Raw genomic sequence first — 21,688 nt, 5'->3', positions numbered from 1 at the left:
GGGCAACTTGCCCAGGCTCACACAGCTGCAGCTTCCAGTGGCCATGTCTCTGTGGCCCCCAAGCTGAGGGCCCTTGGCTTTTGCTCGGTGCCCCTACGCTGGGGGGGGGGGGGGGGGAGGCAGTGCCCTTTCACCCCGGGGCAGGTGTTTACACAGGAATCCACAATAGCAGAGGCAATGGGCAGTCCAGCCCTGGCATGGAAGGCTCCCCAGGGAAGGCAGGGAGCGGCAGGGTGCGGGGAAGTGGAGGGAGAAAACAAGGGAATGCAGGCCCTTGGGCAGAGTGGGCAGGGTGCCCTGTGGGCATGGCTCCGGCCGTGATGGGGAGGCCCATACCTGCTCAGAGACTATCCTCCCCTAGATTGTCCAGAGAGGGTCATACCAAGGTGGGGGGGGGTCGCAGAGCGAGCAAGCTGCAACCCAGAGCAAAAAGAACAAGCCTCTTGACTCCCCATCCTGTCCTTCAAGTGGGAGAGCATTTGGGGGCCTCCACAGCATGGAGGACGCAGATGGGAGTTGGTGCCCCATTTTCCTGACACCCCCATTCAGAGCAAAGCAAATCCCCAGACCTGACCTGGGGATCCAGCCTGCCCACTTCCATCTCTGGGGCTGCAGCCCAGACCACCAGGTGCAGGCCTCTGCCCTTCTCAAAATCAAAAAGGTTTCTGGTCTGTGGAAAAGGAGGACAATGACTTTAAGGAATGCTGGTGGTTCCAGATTTCAAGTGGGAATAAACTTTCTTAAATGGCCCCTTTGGACACTGTCACCTTTGGGCGTGAGAATGGCTCACCTCTCTCCTACCTGCCTACCTTTGCTTCTGTGCCTCCCTCTCTGCGTCTCTCCTCCTTCATGGGATTGAAGATTGGAGAGGACATATATCATCTTCCATGTGATACCTCTATGGTCTTCCCATCTCCACTGAAATGGCAGGTGAATAAAAACTCCTAGGTCTTTTGTCCCAGATGACTCCCTCAGATCACGAGGGGCCTGGCCTGAGAGGGGTATATTTATATAGATCTGCGCCTACACCTCCAACAAAAGCAGGAGGGGCTGAGAGCCCAAAGCCTGACACCAAGCTGGCCCAAAGGGCGAAGAACTGCAGGTCTCAAATCCTGGAGGCTTCAGACCAGAGAGGTGGAAATGAATCACTCACTTTCAGAATCAATAAGCTGATGATTCCTGGAATTCAGTCACCCCAGCTCAAGAGCCTCTTAAGTGGGGAAGCCAGCAAACCCCAAACACCAGAATTCTGGAGAAGGGAAGGGGCTAGGCTCCCACCCTGAGTGGCATCCCTCTTGGTGGGAGGCTGTCCAGAAAAACTGCCCCCTCAGCCACACCCTAAATGCTCCCCCTGTGGGGCAACTAACTACCTGAGCATGTGTGGACCCATTGCCCAGACGCCTCACACCTCAGTCCGTGATTGCACCGGGGATATCAAGTTCCAATTTGCTCACCTCTGTGACAGGGAGCTCACTCCTCCTCTGCAACTATACAGCTCTGCTGGGAGAAAACACTCCCAATGAGCTGGGCTCCCTAGCTCCTAGGCTCCTCTTCTCCCAGCTGAGCAGCCTTTTTCAACTCCTACTGAGTGGGGCTCCTCTGGGCATCCTGGGAGTCCCAACATGGAGAAAGACCTAGATGTCACTCCAACTGGGGCAGGGACCGCAGAACCGGAGAAGAGAGACAGATTCCGTCCGTGGCTCAGAGCCTGCCAGATGAACAGATGGATGAGTGAGCGGCCAGGTCTCCAGCCCAGTTACAGGTCTGGCGGCCAGAATCTACTCCAGCAGCCCCTGGGGTGTCCAGACCACGTGCTGACTTCAGAGCATCCGGGGGCTGCTGGGGCCTGGTGCTCGTGGGGCTCGGCTGCTCTGTGCCAGAGGGTTGCGGCTGATGACCAGTGCTAGAACGTCGCCTGCCTCCGCCAGGAGTGGCACAGCCAGGCAGCAGTCAAAGTCCCGCGTGCGAACGTGGTTGACCTGTGGGGAACACAGCCAAGGGGACAGATGGGCATCAGCGGAGCCCAGGCTGAAGTAGGTAGGAATCATGAGGTGTCCTCAAGGGTGGGCCTGGGCCCAGCCCAGATACAGGGTCCATCTAGAACACACAGAGAGAAGTCCTCCTTCATCGAGCACTCTCTCAATCCCTCTGGTTAGGTTTTATCAAAGAGAAACCCCGAAGGGGGCACCAGGACATCCTTCCCACTCCTCTAACACCACTCCTCTCCCTTTTTCAACATGGAAGAGCAGAACACACACTCAGCTTCCTGCCTAGAACTGGTGACGTTGCTTTGCTTCTTTGACTTTTTATTTCACAGTGACCTTCTATGTCAAGCAAGGAGTGCTGGTTTTTCGTTCCTAATGACACGAAAAGCTTCCTTTCAAAATAAATCCAAGTCGGAAAGCCTCTGCCACCATAAAGGAACCATATTCGGTAAATGTAGCACCAACACAGCAGAAATCACACCAGGGGAACAAAAGCAGCTGGAGCATAGGAAAAACCGCCAGGTGGTGGGACCAGTGCAGTTCCAGAGCTTTCCCTCTGCTCACGTGCATTTCCCAGGCTCCCTTGCCATTAGCGGGGTCATGTGACCGGTTCTGGCCAATAGGCTGTGAAAGGGAGTGGTGGGTGTTGCTTCTAGGTGAAGGCAGGAAAAAAACCCACAAGTGATTTTCCAGTCTCCATTCCCATGTCAGGTGGTGGAAGGCATTTGCCAGAGGGCAGAGCCCCCCACCAGCGTGGTGGAGCAAGCCCATGTCGGCCCCCAGTGGACAAATAAATGTTTGTGTGTTAAGACACTAAGATTCGGGGCTGGCTGTTACCGCAACGTAACAGAGCCTGACCTGACTATAGGAGTGTTGTCATTCCCTTCACGTAGGAGGAAGCTGGGGCTCAGGGAGAAAAGGTGACCTGCCTAAGGCCACTCAGCCAGGGTAGAAGTGGGGCTCCTTCCACTGGAGGCAAGGAAAGGTCACACTATCTATGGTGCCCTCAGCCCAGCATTACCTGAAGGACCCTGTCAAAGGGCCGGAGGCCACCACGTTGGGCTGGCCCATCAGGGCGCACAGTGTGGACATAGACACCCTTCTCCAGGAGGCCATCAGAGACACTAAAACCAAAGTCATTCCGCAAGGGGTCCTTGTGTAGGGTCACCTGGGAGCAGAAGGAAAAGGAATTCCCTGGAGATCTGACCTTTGCCCCAGCTCCCCACAGCAGCCCAAATCCCTTGGTGTGGAACCCACACCAAGCCCCCAGCCCAGCTGCGCTCCCTGCCGTTCTCCATGGCAGCACACCCTTCGGTTCCCGGCACCAGTCACATTGGGGAACCTGGGGAAGGGGTTCCTTCTCAGTTCTTCTTCAGTCCTCTCCCTTCCCTCAGGAGAATGTCTCCGTGGGGTATTGACAGGTTTCCACCCCTCTAACACTTGCTCATCTCTCAAATTTACCAAGAAGCTCTGAGCCTTCTAAGGGCTACCGGTGGAGAGGTTTCTTCTCCATTTTTCTATGTAGTAACCTACATACAGATGGCAAGGGAGGCCGGCTTCTCCTTTAAGGAAGTGGTATATATATGTATACCCCGTGCCCAGCCCCAGCGCCCACCTTGTGCATCTCTAAGGGTGTCGGCAGCAACAGCTCCTGCATCTCTTCAGGGGACGCTTGTACCTCCTGGCCCCTCCGCCAGGGCTGGTGGCTGGGTCTGCCCTCGAGGGCCACACTCTGCACCGTGCCCGTCATGATGGATGCCTGCGGATACACAGTCCTTCATGGCGATGCCTGTTTGCCTGCTGTTTGCAGTCAGCATCTGTGGACAACTACTCTGTGTCGGCCTTCAGAGTCACAGCGGTGCACAGCATAGACAGGGTCTATGGTCTCCTGGGGCTCTTGGTCTGAGCATGGGCGGGGGAGGGGATCCTCGATCACACCCACAATCAGAATACTAATTGTTGGCCCTGAATGAGTAACGCTTACTCTGTTCTGAGCTCAGTTCTACTCACTATACACACAGAACCCATTTTGTTCTCTACGATACTACCAGACAGGCAAATACCATTTTGGCGGCGGTAGCGGGGGGGCGGGGGTCCATTGTATAGGTAAGAAAACCCAGGCTAAGAGATATTATGATTTGAAATCAGAATCTGGTTTCAAAGTCAAGGATCTTAACCACTCTGCTACCTTGCTCATCACAAAAATAAATAAGATAAAATCACATATGAAACCGCAAAGAGTTTACCACTCCAAGAGTCTCATTTAAAGATCTTAAAGGATGAACTCAGAAGCAAGAAGAATGCAAGAAGCAACAGTGAGCAAAGAAGGTAATTGCCTTCAACCGGAATGAGTACTGACTAGAACCCCACATGAACTAGGTGAACAATTTATAAACAAGCAGGGAGACGAGAGGAGAGAGTTTAGAGGGAAAGGGGAGCATTCTACAGGCCCTGTCGCATTAAGGAGAGGGCGCAAAGGCATTGACTCGACTTCGCTAGAAAAAGTCAAATGCACCTGATCTTTCCAAAAAGTTAGTCTGTCCATAGAATGGAATATTATTTGGCCATAAAAAGCATGAAGAACTTATACGTTCTACAACATCAAGCTAAATGAAAAAAGTCAGACATGAAAGGCCACATACTGCATGACCTCATTTATAAGAAATATCCAGAACAGGCAAATCCATAGAGACAAAAAGCAGACAGTGGCTGGGACATGTGGGGTTTCTTTTGGGGATGTCAGAAATGTTCTGGTTGTGTAAATGCAACATCGTGAATAGACGGTATTCGTGATTCTTCTTAATTCATTCTTTTTACTTTTAATATTCAATTTACACTTTAACATGGTAAATTTTAAGTTATGTGAATTTTATCTTAATAAACTAAATTTTCAAATTAGCATCATTAAGAAGGTGCTGGACTAAAATTAAGAGAGACTGAAAAGGCATAATAACAAGGTGCCAAGCATGGACTGGGCGCTGGTTTAGCCAGACCAGGTGTAAAGGGAAATTTGGGGTCAACTGTGAAAATCTACGTATGACCTTGGTATTAAAAGAGATGAAAACATATTAGATAGTTATTTCTATGTATGGAAAGAAATGGAGTAGCTGTAGTGTGTACATCATGGTTTCACTACTCTAAAAATACATAGACTCTCACTGAAGCATTAACAGTCACGATCTATGTGTGGTGGGAATGTTGTGTTCTTATATTTTATTTTGCTTATTTTAGTTTTGATTTTATCTCATTTATCTAATTTTGCACCATCCACATATATGGCTTCTGTAATAATAAAATATTTTAAATTTAAAAATTGATTATTAAAATAAATGAATTAAGGATAATCACTAAAAGAATAAAAATTATAAAAATGACTGTTTTGGTGGTGGAGAGAGTAAAGAGGAATAAGAAATTTATCAATGCTAGAAAAGGAAAAATAGTAGATTAGAAATACAGAGAAAGTGGGATACATAGAAAGAATAAATTGGATGCTGGAATTAAGTTTAATTATATTAGTAATCATAATAAATATAAATGAACTAACCTTTAAAAAAAGAAAGGTTCTTGGATTGGGGGGAAAATCAGCTACATACAGACAGCATGAAACAGATATGTTTAAAATGATAAATGTACATACTTAGTAACAGTAATTTTGAAAACAAATTGGAAAAAAGACAGGAAACATTAATAAAATAAATCTGGTGGAACCATATTGTTATGGGGGAAAATGGAATTTTTTTTTTAAAGATTTTATTTATTTATTTGACAGAGAGAAATCACAAGTAGATGGAGAGGCAGGCAGAGAGAGAGAGAGAGGGAAGCAGGCTCCCTGCTGAGCAGAGAGCCCAATGCGGGACTCGATCCCAGGACCCTGAGACCACGACCCGAGCCGAAGGCAGCGGCTCAACCCACTGAGCCACCCAGGCGCCCCGGGAAAATGGAATTTAAAGTGGAAAGTACATAGGGATAGAGATACTGATGAATAATAAAGAGAAAAATTCACCAAAAAGTTCCAGCAAGCATGAATTTATATGAAACTAGCAATATAACCTCAAAGGACAGAAAACAAAAATGACAAAATGTCAAGAACTTGCTGAATCTCCACTCATGACAATTTTATCATACCATCAACAACAACAACAAAAAAGATAAATAAACCATATAACATTTCCTAAGAATGCTGATTTGAACAAATCTATGAACAATCTTGATCTACAGAAAACCCTACACCCAACAAAAGGGAATTTGCATTGTTTTGTAGGCATACATGAAATGTTTACTAAAACCGATCACATACTGGGCCACAAAGAAGTCTCAACAAATGCAAAAGAATTCAAAGCATATGGAACACATTCTCTGGCCATAGTACATATGAACTAAAACCCAATATGAATTGGTTTTAAAATTTGGATTTAAAAAACAAAACTCGGGGTGTCTGGGTGGCTCAGTGGGTTAAAGCTTCTGCCTTTGGGCTCGGGTCGTGGTCCTAGGGTCCTGGGATCAAGCCCCGCATGGGGCTTTCTGATCAGCGGGGAGCCTGCTTCCCTTCCTCTCTCTGCCTGCCTCTCTGCCTACTTGTGATCTGTCTGTTAAATAAATAAATAAAATCTTTTAAAAAAATAAATAAAATAAAAAACAAAACACTCTACTTCTGTGTCATTCCAGGGCTTAACTAAAATCATAATAAAAATTTTTTGAAATATTTGGAATTGAATGATCCATAAAAGCATCACAATCAAAATTTGTGGAATCCAGCCAAAGCAGTGTCTGTGGGTAAAATCATAGTTTAGGATGCACAATGGTAGAAAACACGGTAAACACAAATGAAGAAGAAGCTAAACACAGAAATGAGTAAGACAGAAAACCACGAAACTCATGAGAGAATTAACAAAGCCCAAAATCAGTTCTTCGAGGAGCCTAGTGATCTGTAAGACCGATGGAGGAAAAAAATCAACGATTAAAGGGGCAAAAGTACAGTAAAGTGAAAGTTTAAATTAATGTTCTCAGAGCATGAAGGAGTTTCTGAAATGACCCAGCGGGGTCCTTCCTAGACCTTCCCGGGCAGCCTGTTCCACCATGGGCCGTGCTGACCCCGCACAAAGCTGTATTCACTTCTCAGTTCCCCCAAGCCCTCATCCTCTGTGCTGTCCCTGACGCTGACATCCACGTGCTCCCACAGGGCACGCCCACCACCACATCCCCAGGCCGTACCTGCACACAGACTCGAAAACCGCCCCTCGGCATCCAAACGTGCGCTCACACACATCTGCTGTGAAAATACCCTCCGCATCTGTGCATACACGAGCATGCTCACATGCACGCACACACGCATGCCACTGCTGCACACGCGTCTGCATGTGCACACACCTCCATGCGCCATGCCAGTGCTCTCCATCACACCTCTGTATGTGTCCATGCACAGCCTGCATGTGTGTGAAGACACCTGTACACGGAGGGCGCCAAGTGAGTGTGTGGTGCACACACGCACGGGCAGGATCCCATCAACATGCTTATTTCCAAAGGCACGCGCATCAGTAGTGTCCATGCACGGGGGTTCCCCAGGAACGTCTGCGGGGTGGGTGGCCCTACCTCCAGTTCCCTCAGCAGCTCTGACTGACCACATGACTCCAGGTCTTCGAGCGCTTCCCCAAACATGCGCCAGAAGCCCTCCTCACGGGCAGGGCCGGGGGCTGGGCTGTAACGTAGGAACCAGAGAGGGTCAACTCCCGGTGGGCAGGTGGGCGGGCAGGCGGGTTGGGGCCTGAGGAGTCTTCGGGGCCCCAGGGCCCAGCGTTGGGCTCGAAGGGCCTTAGGGTGGGCGGGCGGGCGGGCGGGCAGGCAGGCGGGCAGGCGTCCTCGGTGGCAGTGCTGGGGCCCCAGGGCAGTGGTTGGTGACACGGGATGGGGGGAAGAAGACGCAGTTAGGGGCGACCAGGACTGTCGGTGGCCAGTTAGAACAGGGGCAGATGAGACGGGGTGGAGAGCGGTGACACAGGACGCCTGGGAAGAGAGACAGACGGACGGACAGACAGACAGACAGAGAGGAGATCCATGGTGTAGCCCCAGAGGATGGGCCCTGGTCCCACCCAGACACACGGCATTGTAGCACAGTGACAGGGACAGAGCTGGAACCAGCGAGGACACAGATGGATGGAGAGGATGGTGTATCTGTGCTTGGGGAAGGGTCCAGGCCACCCCACGGCCTCCACTGTTACAAGCCCATCATCAGCTCTAAAATCGAGGCTTGTTAGAATGGTAACAAGTCACACTGGCATGCTTCCTAGTTGACAAAGCCACTTGCCACTTACAAAGTCCCAGCCACTTATAAAGGATGGGTTTGCAAAGCACTTTCTTATTAAGGCCCGTGAGCTTTTCTCTCCTAAGGGGACTCAGGGAGGATGAGGTGCCATAGTTGCCTCCCGTCCTTCCCATTTTAAAAATGAGAAGACAAAGGCTGAAGGCTATTCTCTCCATTCAAACCAATCCCACAAACATTCCCTGGGCCAGGGTTCTGCAGGGCCCAGGACTACAGCGGTGAATAAGGTGTAGCCCCTGTTCTCCCGTTTTCAAAGTGTGCAGCCGTACCCACTGGGGGCCAGGCACCCAGCTAGGAGCCCTACCCAGAAGGGACAACAGCCAGGTCATTAACCAGGTGCACACAAGGCAGCCAGTGCCAGGAGGAGGCTCACAGGAGCGGCTGGGGGCCAGCGGAGGGAGGGATGCCTTGTGCTTGGGAAAGTGAGGGGAGCCTCCTGGAGGCAGGGGAACATAAGCTGGGTTTCCAAGGCTGCAGAGGCCTTGGCCAGGAAGAGAAAGGGAAAGGCACTAGAGGCTGAAGGAAGTACCCGGTCCAAAGCACAGGCACAGGACGGGTGGCTGGGGCTGGATGAGAAACACCGTTTCTCCACAGGGCCTGCTCTTGGCAGGAGTCACCTCTGGGGGTCATGCTGTGTCCTTCAAAGCCAATGCTACCAAACCATATCCATGGCCAGGGCGGGTGTTTGGAACCCAAGGGCCTTTGCAGGAGGCCATCAAGCCATCTGGGCTAAGTCTAAAGGGTCGGGTTCAAGTTCTGAGCTGCTCATCTGAGAATAGGAGATCACCAGACTCTGGAAAGGCAAAAACCTTCCATGCCTTTGCCACTGCTGTGCCCTCTCCCTAGGGCACCCTCATCCCCATCTCAGCCTGGCCAAGGCAACACTGCCTGATGTCCCCTCTGCTCTCCTGAGAGGCGCCCCTCCTCGGGAGCCAGACAAGACTCTCTGCTGTCCCCACCACTGTGGCACAGGGACTGTCAACCCAAATGAGCCAGGAGACCATGACTGCCTCATCCCTCATGGCCTTCCCACCACAGACCTAGTTGGTGGCTCCCAGTCCTCTTCCTCCTCCTCGGGGAAGCTCTCATCCGTGGCGGCCGGGGTATAGCTCGTCCTCCGGGGTTCAGTGGGTGGGGGGCTGCTTCTCAGCCGGCTGGGCCGCCACTCCTGGGGGGTCACGCCCCGAGCCACTGTCTGTGGAGTGTAGGAGCCTGCCAGGTGGAGAGAGAGATGTCTGTAACTTACCTTCCTTCCCGCCCCTTTTCCAGCTGTGCTGGATGCCCCTGGATAGGTCTTTGCCCACTCTTGCCTGACGTGACTACCCAGAGTCCCCTGAGTGCCTTACCACCTAGTCCCTACCCCCAGAATCCCCTGGAACTCCTGATTACCCAGCAGAAGAGTTAATGGCCAGGGTTCCAAGTAAGTCCCTGTCCCGGCTCCACTGGGCTTAGCCTCGCTGCCTCCTGCCTGGGGAGGAGGTTCACTATTTAAACCATTCCTCTCTGCCTGCCTTTGGGAGCTCTCAAGACCCTGCCCCAGAAGTAAGCTAAGAGATGCTAATCAAGGACAAGACATGGGGAAGCAGAGACCCAGGGAAGGCAAATATACTACCAGTGAGGCCCAGTGCTGGGAGCCACCCAAGGCCACTTAGAGGCCTTGCTCCACTAGTTCTCTGAGCTGGGCCTTAGAGAGGCCAGAAGGCCAGCTGCTGGGGTCAAATGCCCCCCAAACCTCGAGGCCACCCATGGGTCTCCACATGCATGGGGGAGGGGCTTATGGCCTCACAGGGCAGCCTGGATGTGTCCATCTTAAGGCTGGTCTTGTGGGACAGGGTGGGAAGGGGCTTTCAACCTTCCCATCTTCAACTGGGTGCAATAAACATTGCTTGGGCACCTGCTGTGTACAGAGCACTGGGGCTAGGAATGAGAAAGACGAAAGTAAGGTCAACTTGGTCCTTAACCTCAAGGTGGGGAACTCCACGGGGCTGTGGGTGTCAATCAAAAGATGTGCAAAGGCCTGAGTTCCATGCTCTGAGCAGTGAGGGGCCCTGAGAATGGCCAATGGGGTCTTGGTGGGGGTGGGGTCTGCCTTCTGGAAGTGGCCCTGAAGGATGAAGCAGGGAGAGGAGGAGAGAGAATGAGGCAGAGAGAACAGCCCCTGCCAATGTGTGGCAGCTGGGGTGTCCAGAGAGAGCATGTCACTGGTCCTGGGGCCCCAAGGCATTACCTGGGCCCCCAAATCCACCCTCTGTGGCCGAGCTGTCCCAGGACTCCACAGCGCTGTCCACACTGGGCACAGCGGGTGAGAACCGGGCTGCCAGCAGGCCTCCTTTGAGTGCCTCGGGTGGGTCCTCATCTGCATCACTGGCCTCGCTGAGGCTGCCGGACTTGCGTCGTGGGAGGGGCCCTAGGACAAAAAGGGGGTGTCACCACCACTGGCCTCTGACCTCAGAGACACAGAGACACTCAGTGAGCTTCAGTTTCCCCACTTCTGTCTGGTTTGTCTCACAGGCACCGAGCCCCCCTACCCCCAGCCCCGAGCCTACTGCTGAGCAATCTGATAGAAGGGAAGGGGCACTCTAATGGGCAAACCCATTTCACAGACAGGAAAACTGAGGCTGAGTTCTCTGCACTTGGCCCTGGGGAACCTCTGAGGCTCTGGATCTGCACAACACACCCAAGGTCACATGGTGAACAACAGTGGAGCCCAGATTAGAAGGCAGGCCCGAAATCTCAGGCTCCTTCCACAGCAGCTGGTGGCCTCCCTGCCAAGGCACAGGGCTCAAATTCAGGGGAAACTGAGGAATGTACATGCTACAACCCTAAGGCAGAACAAGCAGCCTTGAGAGGCAGGCGGTGATGGAGAGGGTGGTTCAGACCCAGACTCTGCCCTACACAAGCTGTGACCTTGGGACCACCCCTCCCCTCTCTGAGTCTGGTCTCCTCAGCTGTCCCAGGTGTCTTCCCAGCTCCATAGGATCTGGTGAGGATGCCATGAGGTTGGGCACATGAACCTGGTACAGAGAGATTTCCCTTCCTAAAAGGGTGAATGGCCCCAGGGGCAGGAGGGGGAGGCTCACGGTCTAGCTGCTTCTTGATCTTCAGGGTGACAGTCTCGCCAGCCACCTGCAGGAGATGGATGGCCTCACTAAGAGGCCGGCCCTTGAGGCTAACACTGTTGATGGCCAGGATACGATCCCCAACGTGAATAGCGCCAGTCCTGGGGAGGGGGGCACAGGACAGAGAATGAGAGACATTCAAGGCTTCAGGGAACTCAGGAACCCCCAGGCACAAGCCTGATGGACCTCAGTTAAACCCATCTGTAACAAAAAGCAAGTGTCATCTAGGGTAGCATTCATAGAGGTACAAAGTCTAGAATTTGGGGGATGTAGGGGTGGCTCAGCCAGCAAAGCATTCGATTGTCGATTTCAACTCAGCTCATGATCTCAGGGTTGTGAGATTGAGCCCCGCATTGGGCTCCATGCTGGGCAGCCTGCTTAAGATTCTCTCTCTCCCTCTGCCCCTCTCCCCACTCTCTCCCTCTCTAAAAAATAAAAAATTAAAAAAAAAATTAAGTCTAGAATTTGGGAGGGAGGGGATGATTTGCCTGACTCTAAATTTAGGTTCTGGAACCGTGCCTGGCTTTGCCCACCCAGATCCCCAGGAGCCCGGGAGCGTAAGTTGGGGGCGATGGTGGGCTGAGTGAGGGAGGTCAGAGCTGTCTGTCCCATGTGGCTGCTGGGTCCCGAAACGTGGCTAGCCCAAACTGAGATGACTTGACTATATAAAATACACAATGGGTTCTGAAGACAAAACATGAAAAAAAAAAGAATATAGAACACTCTCGTTAATAATTTATATATTGACTACACGTGTTGAAATAAATATGTATTTAGGATTCATTTTATTTGTTTCATTTTTCTAATATGGCCACCAGAAAGTTTATACTGAAATGTGGGGATCGCATTACATTGCAATTGGTCAGCACTGAGCTAGATCAGCCCAGCGAGGAGAGACTGTCTGTCGCGTCCTGGGGACCCAGAACCGGTTGGCACATGGGAGTACCCAGGCAAGGTGGAGTGGATGAGTGCACTTGAGATAGGAAACAACCACACTGGTCTCTGCAGTGGACCAGCAGGGGGCGCTCGAGGAACAGGGAGCCCTCCACCGATGCTCAGTGTTCCTCCCCACTCCCCGCCCTGCTCAATCCTCTTGCTGCAGCCAGCCTTCTGTCCTTCTCCAGGGGCCCAGCCTGTCTCCCCACCCCAGGCCTGGCCTCCCTATAATCCCTGTGGGGCCCTGTTCCACCTCTGGGGCCCAGATTCACCTGCTCCCCCCAGTCTGGACAGCCTGCGACACCCTCTTCTCACAGCTTCCCCAGAGGAGAGGACAGCAGGGAGGCCCCTAATGCCTCCAGAACAGCTCCAGGCTGTGCCAGGATTGAAGGCACACAGCAGGGGCTCTAAAAAGGCTCACCATGCTGACTTTCCAGAAATGCTGAATCTCCAGATTGGGAGGCAGGTCTGCCAGAGGGAGGCTGGTCTGCCTCTGTGGAACTGAGGCTCAGAGAGAAAAGGGACAGGCCTGATGCCACCCAGGACTTCGACTTTGGAACTGATGTCAGAATCCACTTCGGCTGTTCCCAGAGTCCAACCCCTGCCCTGTGACGGTCCGCATGTATCCCACAGGACCCCAGCTCACCTCTCAGCCAGACCACGTTTGGTGAGGCCTGAGATGACAATGGGGTCAAAAGGCTCCTCTGTGCCCGAGATGGTGATGCCCAGGGGACCCCCGTAGCGTTTCAGCTCCACTGTGTAGCTGATGGCACCTGTGGTCTCTTGCTCATCTGCAAAGGCGGCACCCATCAGGTCGGGTGCAGCGGGGCAGGACCCTGGAGCTCGACGCCCCCAGCCCCCAGTGCCCTGGTGAAATTAGTCCCTCAAATTCATCCATTCACTCTTCTATCTACTTGTGCCATGACTTCAGACGGCACTGCCCAGGGACCCTGAGGCCACCTCTGCCTCCACAAATGTTTTCTTGCACCCAAACCCCATGGAAAAAAGAAGAAAAGGATCATGAAGCCAACATTCTAAACTATAGACTTCACCCCGGACACAAAATAATAATCATGAGAATAAGAAGAAACCAGACTTTGGCTTTTCTTTAAAAAAAGATGATGAAGAAGAAGAATCTGCCCACAAAAGACCATCCTTCCCAGGGCAGGAGTTGGCAGCTGAACCTCTGAATAATGGACTGGCTCTCCAGGGGCCACAGCCTCATCCTTCCCTACTGCCTGCCCAGACTGCATCATTTTTTTCTTACCCCTGTCCAGGCCACTCACTCCTGTCAACTGTCTGATCTCAGAGGTGTCGGAGTCGACAGCCTTTACTTCTTCACTCACACATGGCCCCCACACTCCCTCCCCATCCCTGCCCCACCCACCCCTTGGCTCACTGCTGCCCCCCTGTGGGCCTCCTCTGCTAGGCTTTGTGCTGGCTGCAGAGGGTCCAGGCTGTCCCAGGGACCGTGAGATGTTGGTGCGGGGCTCCCTCCTTGCATCTGCTCATTCAAGGAGTCTCCCCCAGCAGCCTGGCAACCACCCTCCTCGGCCAGAGGGAGCCCCTAACTGAAAGCTGGAGCCCACTGCTCCGGTGTAGGGACCGAGAGAGGTGGCAGGGCCCGGTGGTGGCCATACCAGAGTTGTCCTCGTCCTTCCGGATCTTCAGTTTCACCAGGTCCTCGCACTGCCGCAAGATTTGCACAGCATCCTCCATGGGGCAGTTGTCCAAGCGGATGTTGTCGATGGCCAGCAGCTTGTCACCCGGCTCAAGGGTGCCGGTCCTGTTGGAACAGGGGTGGGAGACGCGAAGAGCCTGGCACGTGGCAGTCCCCCTGGACTGTTCCCCTTACCCTGTACCCAGGGCCACTCCTACCTGTGTGCCACACTGCCCTTCTTGATGTCAGAGATGATCAGGGGCTCTCCTCGCTTCCTGCTGGTCGCTGGGGCGGGGGAGTGGCAGGGGGGAAAAGAAGCCATGAATCCAACCTTCGATGGCCTCAGCCTTGAGGAGTGGGGTTGGGAGGGCCCAGGAGTTGGGGCCCGAATACTAAACCATGTGCCATGTTCCCACTGCTTCCTGCCTGGTGACCGTGAGCTAATCAGCCCCCTTTCTGCCTCAGTTCCCCTCCACAAACGGGGATGATGCCAAAGAACTTATGGAGATGTCATGAGATTAAACCAGAGAGGCAAAACCTAACGTGAATCCCGCCACATAGAAGCTGCTGGTTCCATATCAGCCCTTTTCCCTTCTGTTCAGGCCATCTCCCAGCAAACTGTAAGCCCCTTTAGGGGCAATGTGTGGCTGGCACTCCCACCTAGCACAGGGTGGGCCCCAGAACTGGGTGACCCATCCACAGTTGAGTCTTCCCTTCTCCCAGCGGCAGGAATTGCTGGTTGAACAGCTCCCACAGGGCTCCCTCTCTGGGTATTGCCTTTGGCTGAGAGCGGCCTCAGCCAAGGTTGTACAGCTCCTGGGTGTGGCCTGGTCCACACGGTGGTGCAAAGGCCTGGCTCCCAGCCTCATTCAGGACAACCTCCAAAGCCTTCCTGGCCTTAGAGCTCTCCATGGGACTGGTGGCATCACAACCACCATCTCCGTCCGCCCAGTCCCCATCCCTCACCTCACACAGATGCTGATTCCAAGAGCCCTTCTTGATAACCCCCCTGAATGTAACTCTTTAAGAAGCTCTTTCTGGGGGAATGTGACCTAAGACAATGGGTTGTTACATGAGTAACTACGTTTTCTTGAGAAAAAAAAAAAAAAAATCCATCTGGGCTAATTTTCCCATTAGTGAACAGATGGTAGGAGCCCCTTCTAGCCCATGTGGCACCTTTGCAGATGAGACAAGCACATCCCTTCTAATTATCCATTGAGGAAATAATGTAATAAATTGTTAAGCCCACCTCAAATGCGTACCCTTGTGTCATGTACAACCTGTGCAACTGTATCTGGCAGCCCTATCCAGAGTTTAAACTCCCATCTCCATTGAGTGGAGTTTGGGGTAGGAAGGAGCTGCAGCAGCAGCCCTTTTAGATAGCTGCTCTCTGTCAAGCCCATGGTGGGGACCGAGGATCATTTCACAGACCTGACCCACATGGTTGGTGCCTTATAAACCACTTAATCCCACCAGAAGTCCCAGCTGGTCAGGAGACTCCCATTGTGCAGAATAGGAAACTGAGGCTTCCAGCAACTAGGGGGTGTCACCCGAGAACACAGAGTGGAGCACTGCAGGCAGAGGGAACTCAAGCCAGCCTTCCCACCAGGAGCATCCCCTTCTCCTCTGAGCTGGAGATGTGCAATTTCCCCCAGCAGACGGCTCACTTGGGGCAGGGACTGAATGGTGGGGAGGGACTCACAGCCGATGGTGATGCCCAGCTCCACACCACGCCTCTTGGGCAGCTTCACGTGGAAGGTGCCACTGCTCGGGATGACGGACTCTGCGTGCAAACACATGTGGACGTGTGTGAGACCCAAGGAAGGAGGTGCAGGGAGTCCCAGCTTCCCACCCATTCTAGGCCAGCTGGGAGAGACTGCAAAGTCACTGCCCCAACCCCATCCTGCTTCTTCCACCTGACAGTGGAGGGAACTGAGGCATGGTGAGCTGACCTTTGTCTCAGACAACCTATCCGATCAGAGCAGATTTGGGGCTGGCACTTAGACCCCAGGAATGCCAGCCAGGGGTTTCCCCAGAGTGAAACCCAACCCAGTTCACATCCCCAACAATTTACTGAGCACCTACCATGTACCAGGCAGGGTGTTTTTACATGATTGAGCTCATCTAACCCAAGCAATATTCACTGTAGTGACTAGTAGGACTTCATAGTTGGAGAAACTGAGGGTGGGGGTGGGGGCAAGAGAGTCCTGTCCAAAGTCACAAAATGTCCATATCACAAGACCAGAGTTCTAACCTGAGTGTGTTTGGGGTTCTTTGCCTAAGGCCTGCCAAGGGACATGGAATATTTTCAGCTCCTCTCTGCCCTCCCTTAGGTCGTGTTTTGGCACAAAAATCCCTCACCAGCCCTCAGGCTGGCATGTGGGATTCCTGCCTCCCCTTCTTCCCTGCCACCACTGGTGTTCAGGCACATGCCACAAATGCTCTTGGAGAAGGTCACCAGGTGGGAGAGGGATGGGGCTGGAAGAGCATGGACATCCCCAGGCAGGAGCAGGATAAAGGGAGGAGGGCGCACAGGATCCCAAAGCGTGAGGAGGAAGGTAGGGGCCCTCACTCACCTGCCACATCAAACTCGACCTCCAACACGACCTTGTGGGCCAGCGCCGCGTTCCGCAGCAGCTGGTTGGCTTCCTCCATTGTCCCGTCCTCGGTGGCAATACCGTTGATGGACAGGACCCGATCCCCCACCTGCAGCAGCCCACACCTGAACCCCGGGCAGCCCGACAGAGAGAAGCCACTCTGTTACCATCACTGCCAATCCTGGGGCACGGGAATGCCATGTGGGGGCGAGGCTGGGGTCTGACTCACAGCTCCGCTGTGGGCCCATTATAGAGCCCCAGGCAATCTACCTGATGACTCTGGCTAAGAGAGTGAAATCGGTGGGCCTCAGTTGTCTGTCCAAGGGCGAGGACACGTGCCTTATGAGATACGTATATAGGGCCCTGACTAGAGACAGACAGGGGTTCAAGTCCTGGGTCACTCACGAGTTGTGTGACCCTGGGCAAATGAATCAGCGTCTCAGCACCTCGGTTTCCTCAACTATGAAGTGGGGCTGGTGATGGAATGGGTGGGATGATTAAGTGGAGGACCCCCGTGAAGCCAGGCTTGCCATGGGACTCTGTTGCCCTGGCTGTCTGTGAGCCTCCTGAATTGGAGGGTGGCAGGCCCAGCGGGGCAAGGGCTGCTGGCTCACCTCTCTGCAGGGCTGTCAGGCTCGATGAAGCGCACAAGGGGAGGGGATGACAGGGTCTCGGTGGCGAAGATGCCTCCCTGGAGCTGGAGGCCAAAGCCGCTGAGGGGGTCTCCGCAGAGCACGACCTCCGTGGTCTCCGTGTGCACGATCTGACCCCCAGGCCCTACTGTACTGGAGGCCAGTGACACTGTGGGACAGGCGGGCATGGCTCTCAGATGGGCAGTCCCACCTGAGACTGCTGAGAGAGCGCCTCCTGCCAGCACCAACCCATGCCCAGGCTTAAGGACCTGGAGTCAGAGGGGCGAGTGAGTGCGGGCCCTGTCTCCTCCCTCGGCCAGCAGAGTCACAGTGTATTCTGACGCGCTCTCTGCCCTGGGCCAGTCCCACCCAACAGGCCCGTGACAAGGATGAAGGAAGGACACCAGCTCCTGGGACTGCCACATCGTAAAACAGAATTTCTGAGGGGTGCACTGGCACCTGCTGTTAGCTTCATTGTAACGCTCTTCTAATACCACAGCCCATGGTACGTTAATTTTGAAGACAGCTTTATCGAGATATAATTCACCCAGCCTAGTATTCACCATTTTAAAGTGTACACTTCAGTGTTTTGTTTTTTTTTTAAGTATATGAACAATGTTGTGCAACCACCAGCACATTTGGAGAACACTTTCATCACCTCAAAAAGAAACCCTGTCGGTTATTGGCCCAAATCCTCCCATCTCTCCCAGCCCTAAGCAACCACTAACCTATTTGCTTCTGTATAGATTCGCCTCTTCTGGACATTCCACGTAAATGGAATCCTATCATCTGTGGCCTTTTGTGTCTGGCTTCTTTCATGAAGCATGTTTTCAAGGTTTATCCATATTGTAGCATGTATCTGGAATTCGTGCTTTTTTTATGGCCCAATAATATCCCATTGTAATGAATACACCACATTTTGTTTATGCATTCATCTCTTAATGGACATCTGGGTTGTTTGCACCTTTTGGCGAAAATGAATAATGCTGCTATGAATATTCATGTGTAAGTTTTTGGTTGAACATGACATATGTCTTCATTTCTCCTGGGCATATACCTAGATATGAAATTGCTGGGTCGTATGAAAACTTTCTATTTGATATATTATGTTACTTAATGTATATTGTTTTACATTCTGTATATGAAATACATTTGTATTATTAACATGGACATTAGATATCATTTATTAAATATAATTTATCATATTAATTCTACTTCTAATTATATTATACTATTATATCTTTATTACTATTTTGTTATACTTTATATTACACATTAAAATATGTGTAATATACTATAGGTTGTTGCATATGTTGTATTATTATATTTGTATTTATTATATTTTCATTGTTACATCCCTAATAATAAGAATGGTGCCTGGTACATAGGAGGTGTTCAGATTGTTTAATTAAATAATTATCATCAATAATAATAATGATAACATTTTATTACTCATCTATCCTAGGAAAAGGATAGATAAGTGGTCCCAAGAGCCCCCAGCCTCCCTATGCCCCTGCCTATGAACAGCATTTCTGAATCTTTTCACCTATACACTCCCAGCTTTGGTGGTTGACAAAAGTGGTTAGTAAAGGCATATTTTACCTCTCATCTGAGTCTGAAATCTGTTTCCCTTTTCACCCTGGCTTCCAGGAAGCTCAAAACCATATTTCAGATGCCAGGTGATTTATACTCCTCTTTTCCTTCTTTTGGCTCACTTCCAAATGGCCCAGTTTGGCCGTTCATCCTTCCTGGGGGTCTCCGCAGCTCACCTGGCATGAGGCTGGATAAACTTTCTACATCAGCGAAGGAAGGACTTTTCCCAGGAAAGACTTAAAAAATCTTGGCATTTTTGTGATTTTTGCTACCTCCACAGGTCTCCTGCATTATCATTCACTATTATTTGTCTTCCATTTATTCACTTTTTAAAATACTTAAATACCTTCATTTCAAAAGGGAACTGTATACATAGTGATCGTAAATAAAGAGAAATGCCTTATATATACAAAAGGGAAGTAGAAATATATGTTTGTGTGTATACATATGTGTGTATGTGTATACACACACACATATAATAAAAATGAAAATTATTACAAACTATTACATCCTGGATGGCTAGTCTCAGGCCGACACGTCTTTGTCTTAGGGGAAATTAAAAAATGTCAGAGGGGCGGTATAGACACAACCACACCACACTCAGACTTTCTCCTTGAATGAATGAATCACGGAATAAAAGAAAATGAAATGGAGTTACTGTGAGAGCTTTATGCACATCTGAAAAGGTATCCTTTCCTTGAGACACTCTGCCATCACCATCTGGGAATTTTCTAAAATCAAAATACAAAACTAAAATATACAAAGTGACTGACATCCCTCAGGTGCATCCTTGTGCTGTGTACAACCTGCACAGCATCCATGGCAGCCTGGTGGGCCACTCATGCTGTTTAATGACTCTACACACACACCTGGGACCCTATCCCAAATATCCCCATCGTTTGGCAAAGCTCTCAGCTATACAGGCAGCCCAAAGTGGAGGGAGGAGACCATGGCTTACTTACACGAGCTCTTGTGCTCCCTTCTTCGCTGCCTCCTCCTTCCCATTGTGGTCCGGGGGCTCATGGGGTGGGATCCACGGGGAAGAGTGCTGGGGTTGGCGCAGGGAAAGGCATGATTCATGGTCGGCGAGGAAAAGGGAGTCGAGGACAAGGCTGAGGAGATGAGAGCACATCCCTGTGAACCCTGGAAGGGCCCTCCGCCCTGCCACACAGTAGGTGCCAGGCAACCACCCCATCACGGAGAGACACTGGGACACCTTTCCCCTTTCACCTCAAACACTGCTTATGTGACCTCAGGCAGGTCTCGCCCACTCTGGGCCTCAAAGACCGCAGGGTTTTCACAGCTGGGTGAAACCCAGCTGCCAGGGATAGGGGGCCATCTCATCACTAATATGCTACGTGATGCCAGGCAGACCTCCTAATTTCTCGGAGTCTTGGTTTCCTCCCCTATGAAACATGCACAAGCCCCAGTGAGGTGGGCACATTACATCGGCTCTGGTCCTGGCCAGCAGGTGTGGCCCAGGTGGGCGTCCTGCAGTGGCCGGGCCGGGGGCTGTGACAGGAGAGCACGCAGGGGTCCCAGCGATGTGGCTGCTCACTCCTCTGCACCTTCACTGTGGCCCAAGGAAGAGGAGAGAGAGGTACAGGCATTAGAGACGGAGTCTGGACTCACCATGCCCCCCTGGTTCCACACTCCCATCTGCAAGATGAAGTGAGGATAAGCAGGACCAGACAGCCTGAGTTCCCCCCAAGCCAAGCCAAGCCAGGCATTCAGATGCTGCTCGCATGTCCCGGATGCCCACTATGTGCCAGTCACTGTGCTCAGCACCCAGCCAAGCAACAGCAGGGATGGGAGGGAAAGTGGTCCCAGCCTGAGACCTGGCCCATCAGCTTTGAGCAGTGCAGCTGGCAGACAGCATCAGGCCCCTGCACCTTCAGGATCTCCTGCGGTGCTGTCGCCTGGGCAGTCTTGGCCACAGGGGCCAGGGACCGAGCAGCCGTGGGCACTGGGCTGGGCCATTTCTGCCCCCTGCTGGGCTCTCAGGGACATGTGCCCCAGGGCCCCTATGGGGTTGGCCAAGTTTGGCTCAGACCTATGCTTCAGACAGGCTGCTCTGGCTTCCTCCTCTCCAAACTTTCACACAGCTTCCCCCCAGATGAAGTCTCCGTGCTCCTTCTCCATCCACTTCCCAGGGGACCCCAGAGATCATGCCTCTCCCACCTGCCCCACCTGATCCTCCAAGCCACCTGCCGTGAAACACCTCCTCCCAGACTCCCCAGGTCCTCTCTTTCTTAGCTCTTCCTTCCACTTCGGGGCTTGGAGGGGGCTGTGGTCCAGCCTGGCGCAGGGTATCCAATTGACTCCGCCCCCTGTGCAGCGTCTCCAATCCTCACACAGGGGCGTGGCCAACCCTCGGGCCAGCAGCCAGGTCCCTGAGATAAGTCACTTTGGCAACTCTGTGCCTCATTGTCATGATCTGTATAATGGGACTAAGAGAGTGGCTGCCCCCCCTCCCTCCCCCCGATAATGGGAAGGATCTGAATGAGTTAAGACGTAGGATGTGCCTCCAGCAGTGCCTGGCATGTAGCTGAGGCCCAGTTAATGAGGGCCAGGAGGGATGTCGGCAGCCCTGTGCCCTGTGGTTCTCTGAGCATCAGCCGACTTTGTAAAGTGGGATAACAGCACTACCGCCCTCACAGACTTGTCACAGGAGGAAAAAAGATAACCCACAGGAAGCCCCAGTGCTGAGCCCAGCCCACAGCAGGTATATTGGGAATGAGTCACTCTGGTTCAAGCCCCAAAGCCTCCAGTAGTGGCTCTCACTGTGGTTTCACAGGGCCTTTGCAGACCCTGGCAGAGATGTGTCTGCACAGAGCCACAGAAATGGAC

The 21,688-nt window shown here is 52.1% G+C and overlaps 1 protein-coding gene across 5 annotated transcripts in view; it reads right to left on the bottom strand.

Annotated features, from left to right (window-relative positions):
• Positions 1-673: 673 nt before the first annotated feature.
• Positions 674-21,688, bottom strand: part of GRIP2 (glutamate receptor interacting protein 2) — a 92,023-nt gene continuing 71,008 nt past the window's right edge. For 2 of the 5 annotated variants that reach the window (XM_032312098.1, XM_032313678.1), the window contains 15 exons: positions 20,286-20,411; positions 19,801-19,950; positions 17,228-17,414; positions 16,593-16,738; positions 15,719-15,799; positions 14,235-14,301; positions 13,997-14,142; positions 13,003-13,147; positions 11,382-11,521; positions 10,529-10,708; positions 9,342-9,513; positions 7,575-7,680; positions 3,601-3,744; positions 3,007-3,153; positions 674-1,979 (listed from right to left, as the gene is read on the bottom strand). In XM_032312098.1, coding sequence (XP_032167989.1) covers positions 1,821-1,979; positions 3,007-3,153; positions 3,601-3,744; positions 7,575-7,680; positions 9,342-9,513; positions 10,529-10,708; positions 11,382-11,521; positions 13,003-13,147; positions 13,997-14,142; positions 14,235-14,301; positions 15,719-15,799; positions 16,593-16,738; positions 17,228-17,414; positions 19,801-19,950; positions 20,286-20,411 — 2,096 coding nt within the window. In that variant the 3' untranslated portion in view covers positions 674-1,820. The other 3 variants (XM_032312933.1, XM_032314373.1, XM_032315056.1) reach the window with 3 other exon arrangements.

Source organism: Mustela erminea, chromosome 1 (assembly GCF_009829155.1).
Source record: "Mustela erminea isolate mMusErm1 chromosome 1, mMusErm1.Pri, whole genome shotgun sequence".
In the NCBI taxonomy this organism is placed as follows: Eukaryota; Metazoa; Chordata; class Mammalia; order Carnivora; family Mustelidae; genus Mustela; species Mustela erminea.
This window is presented reverse-complemented; position numbering and strand designations above follow the sequence as displayed.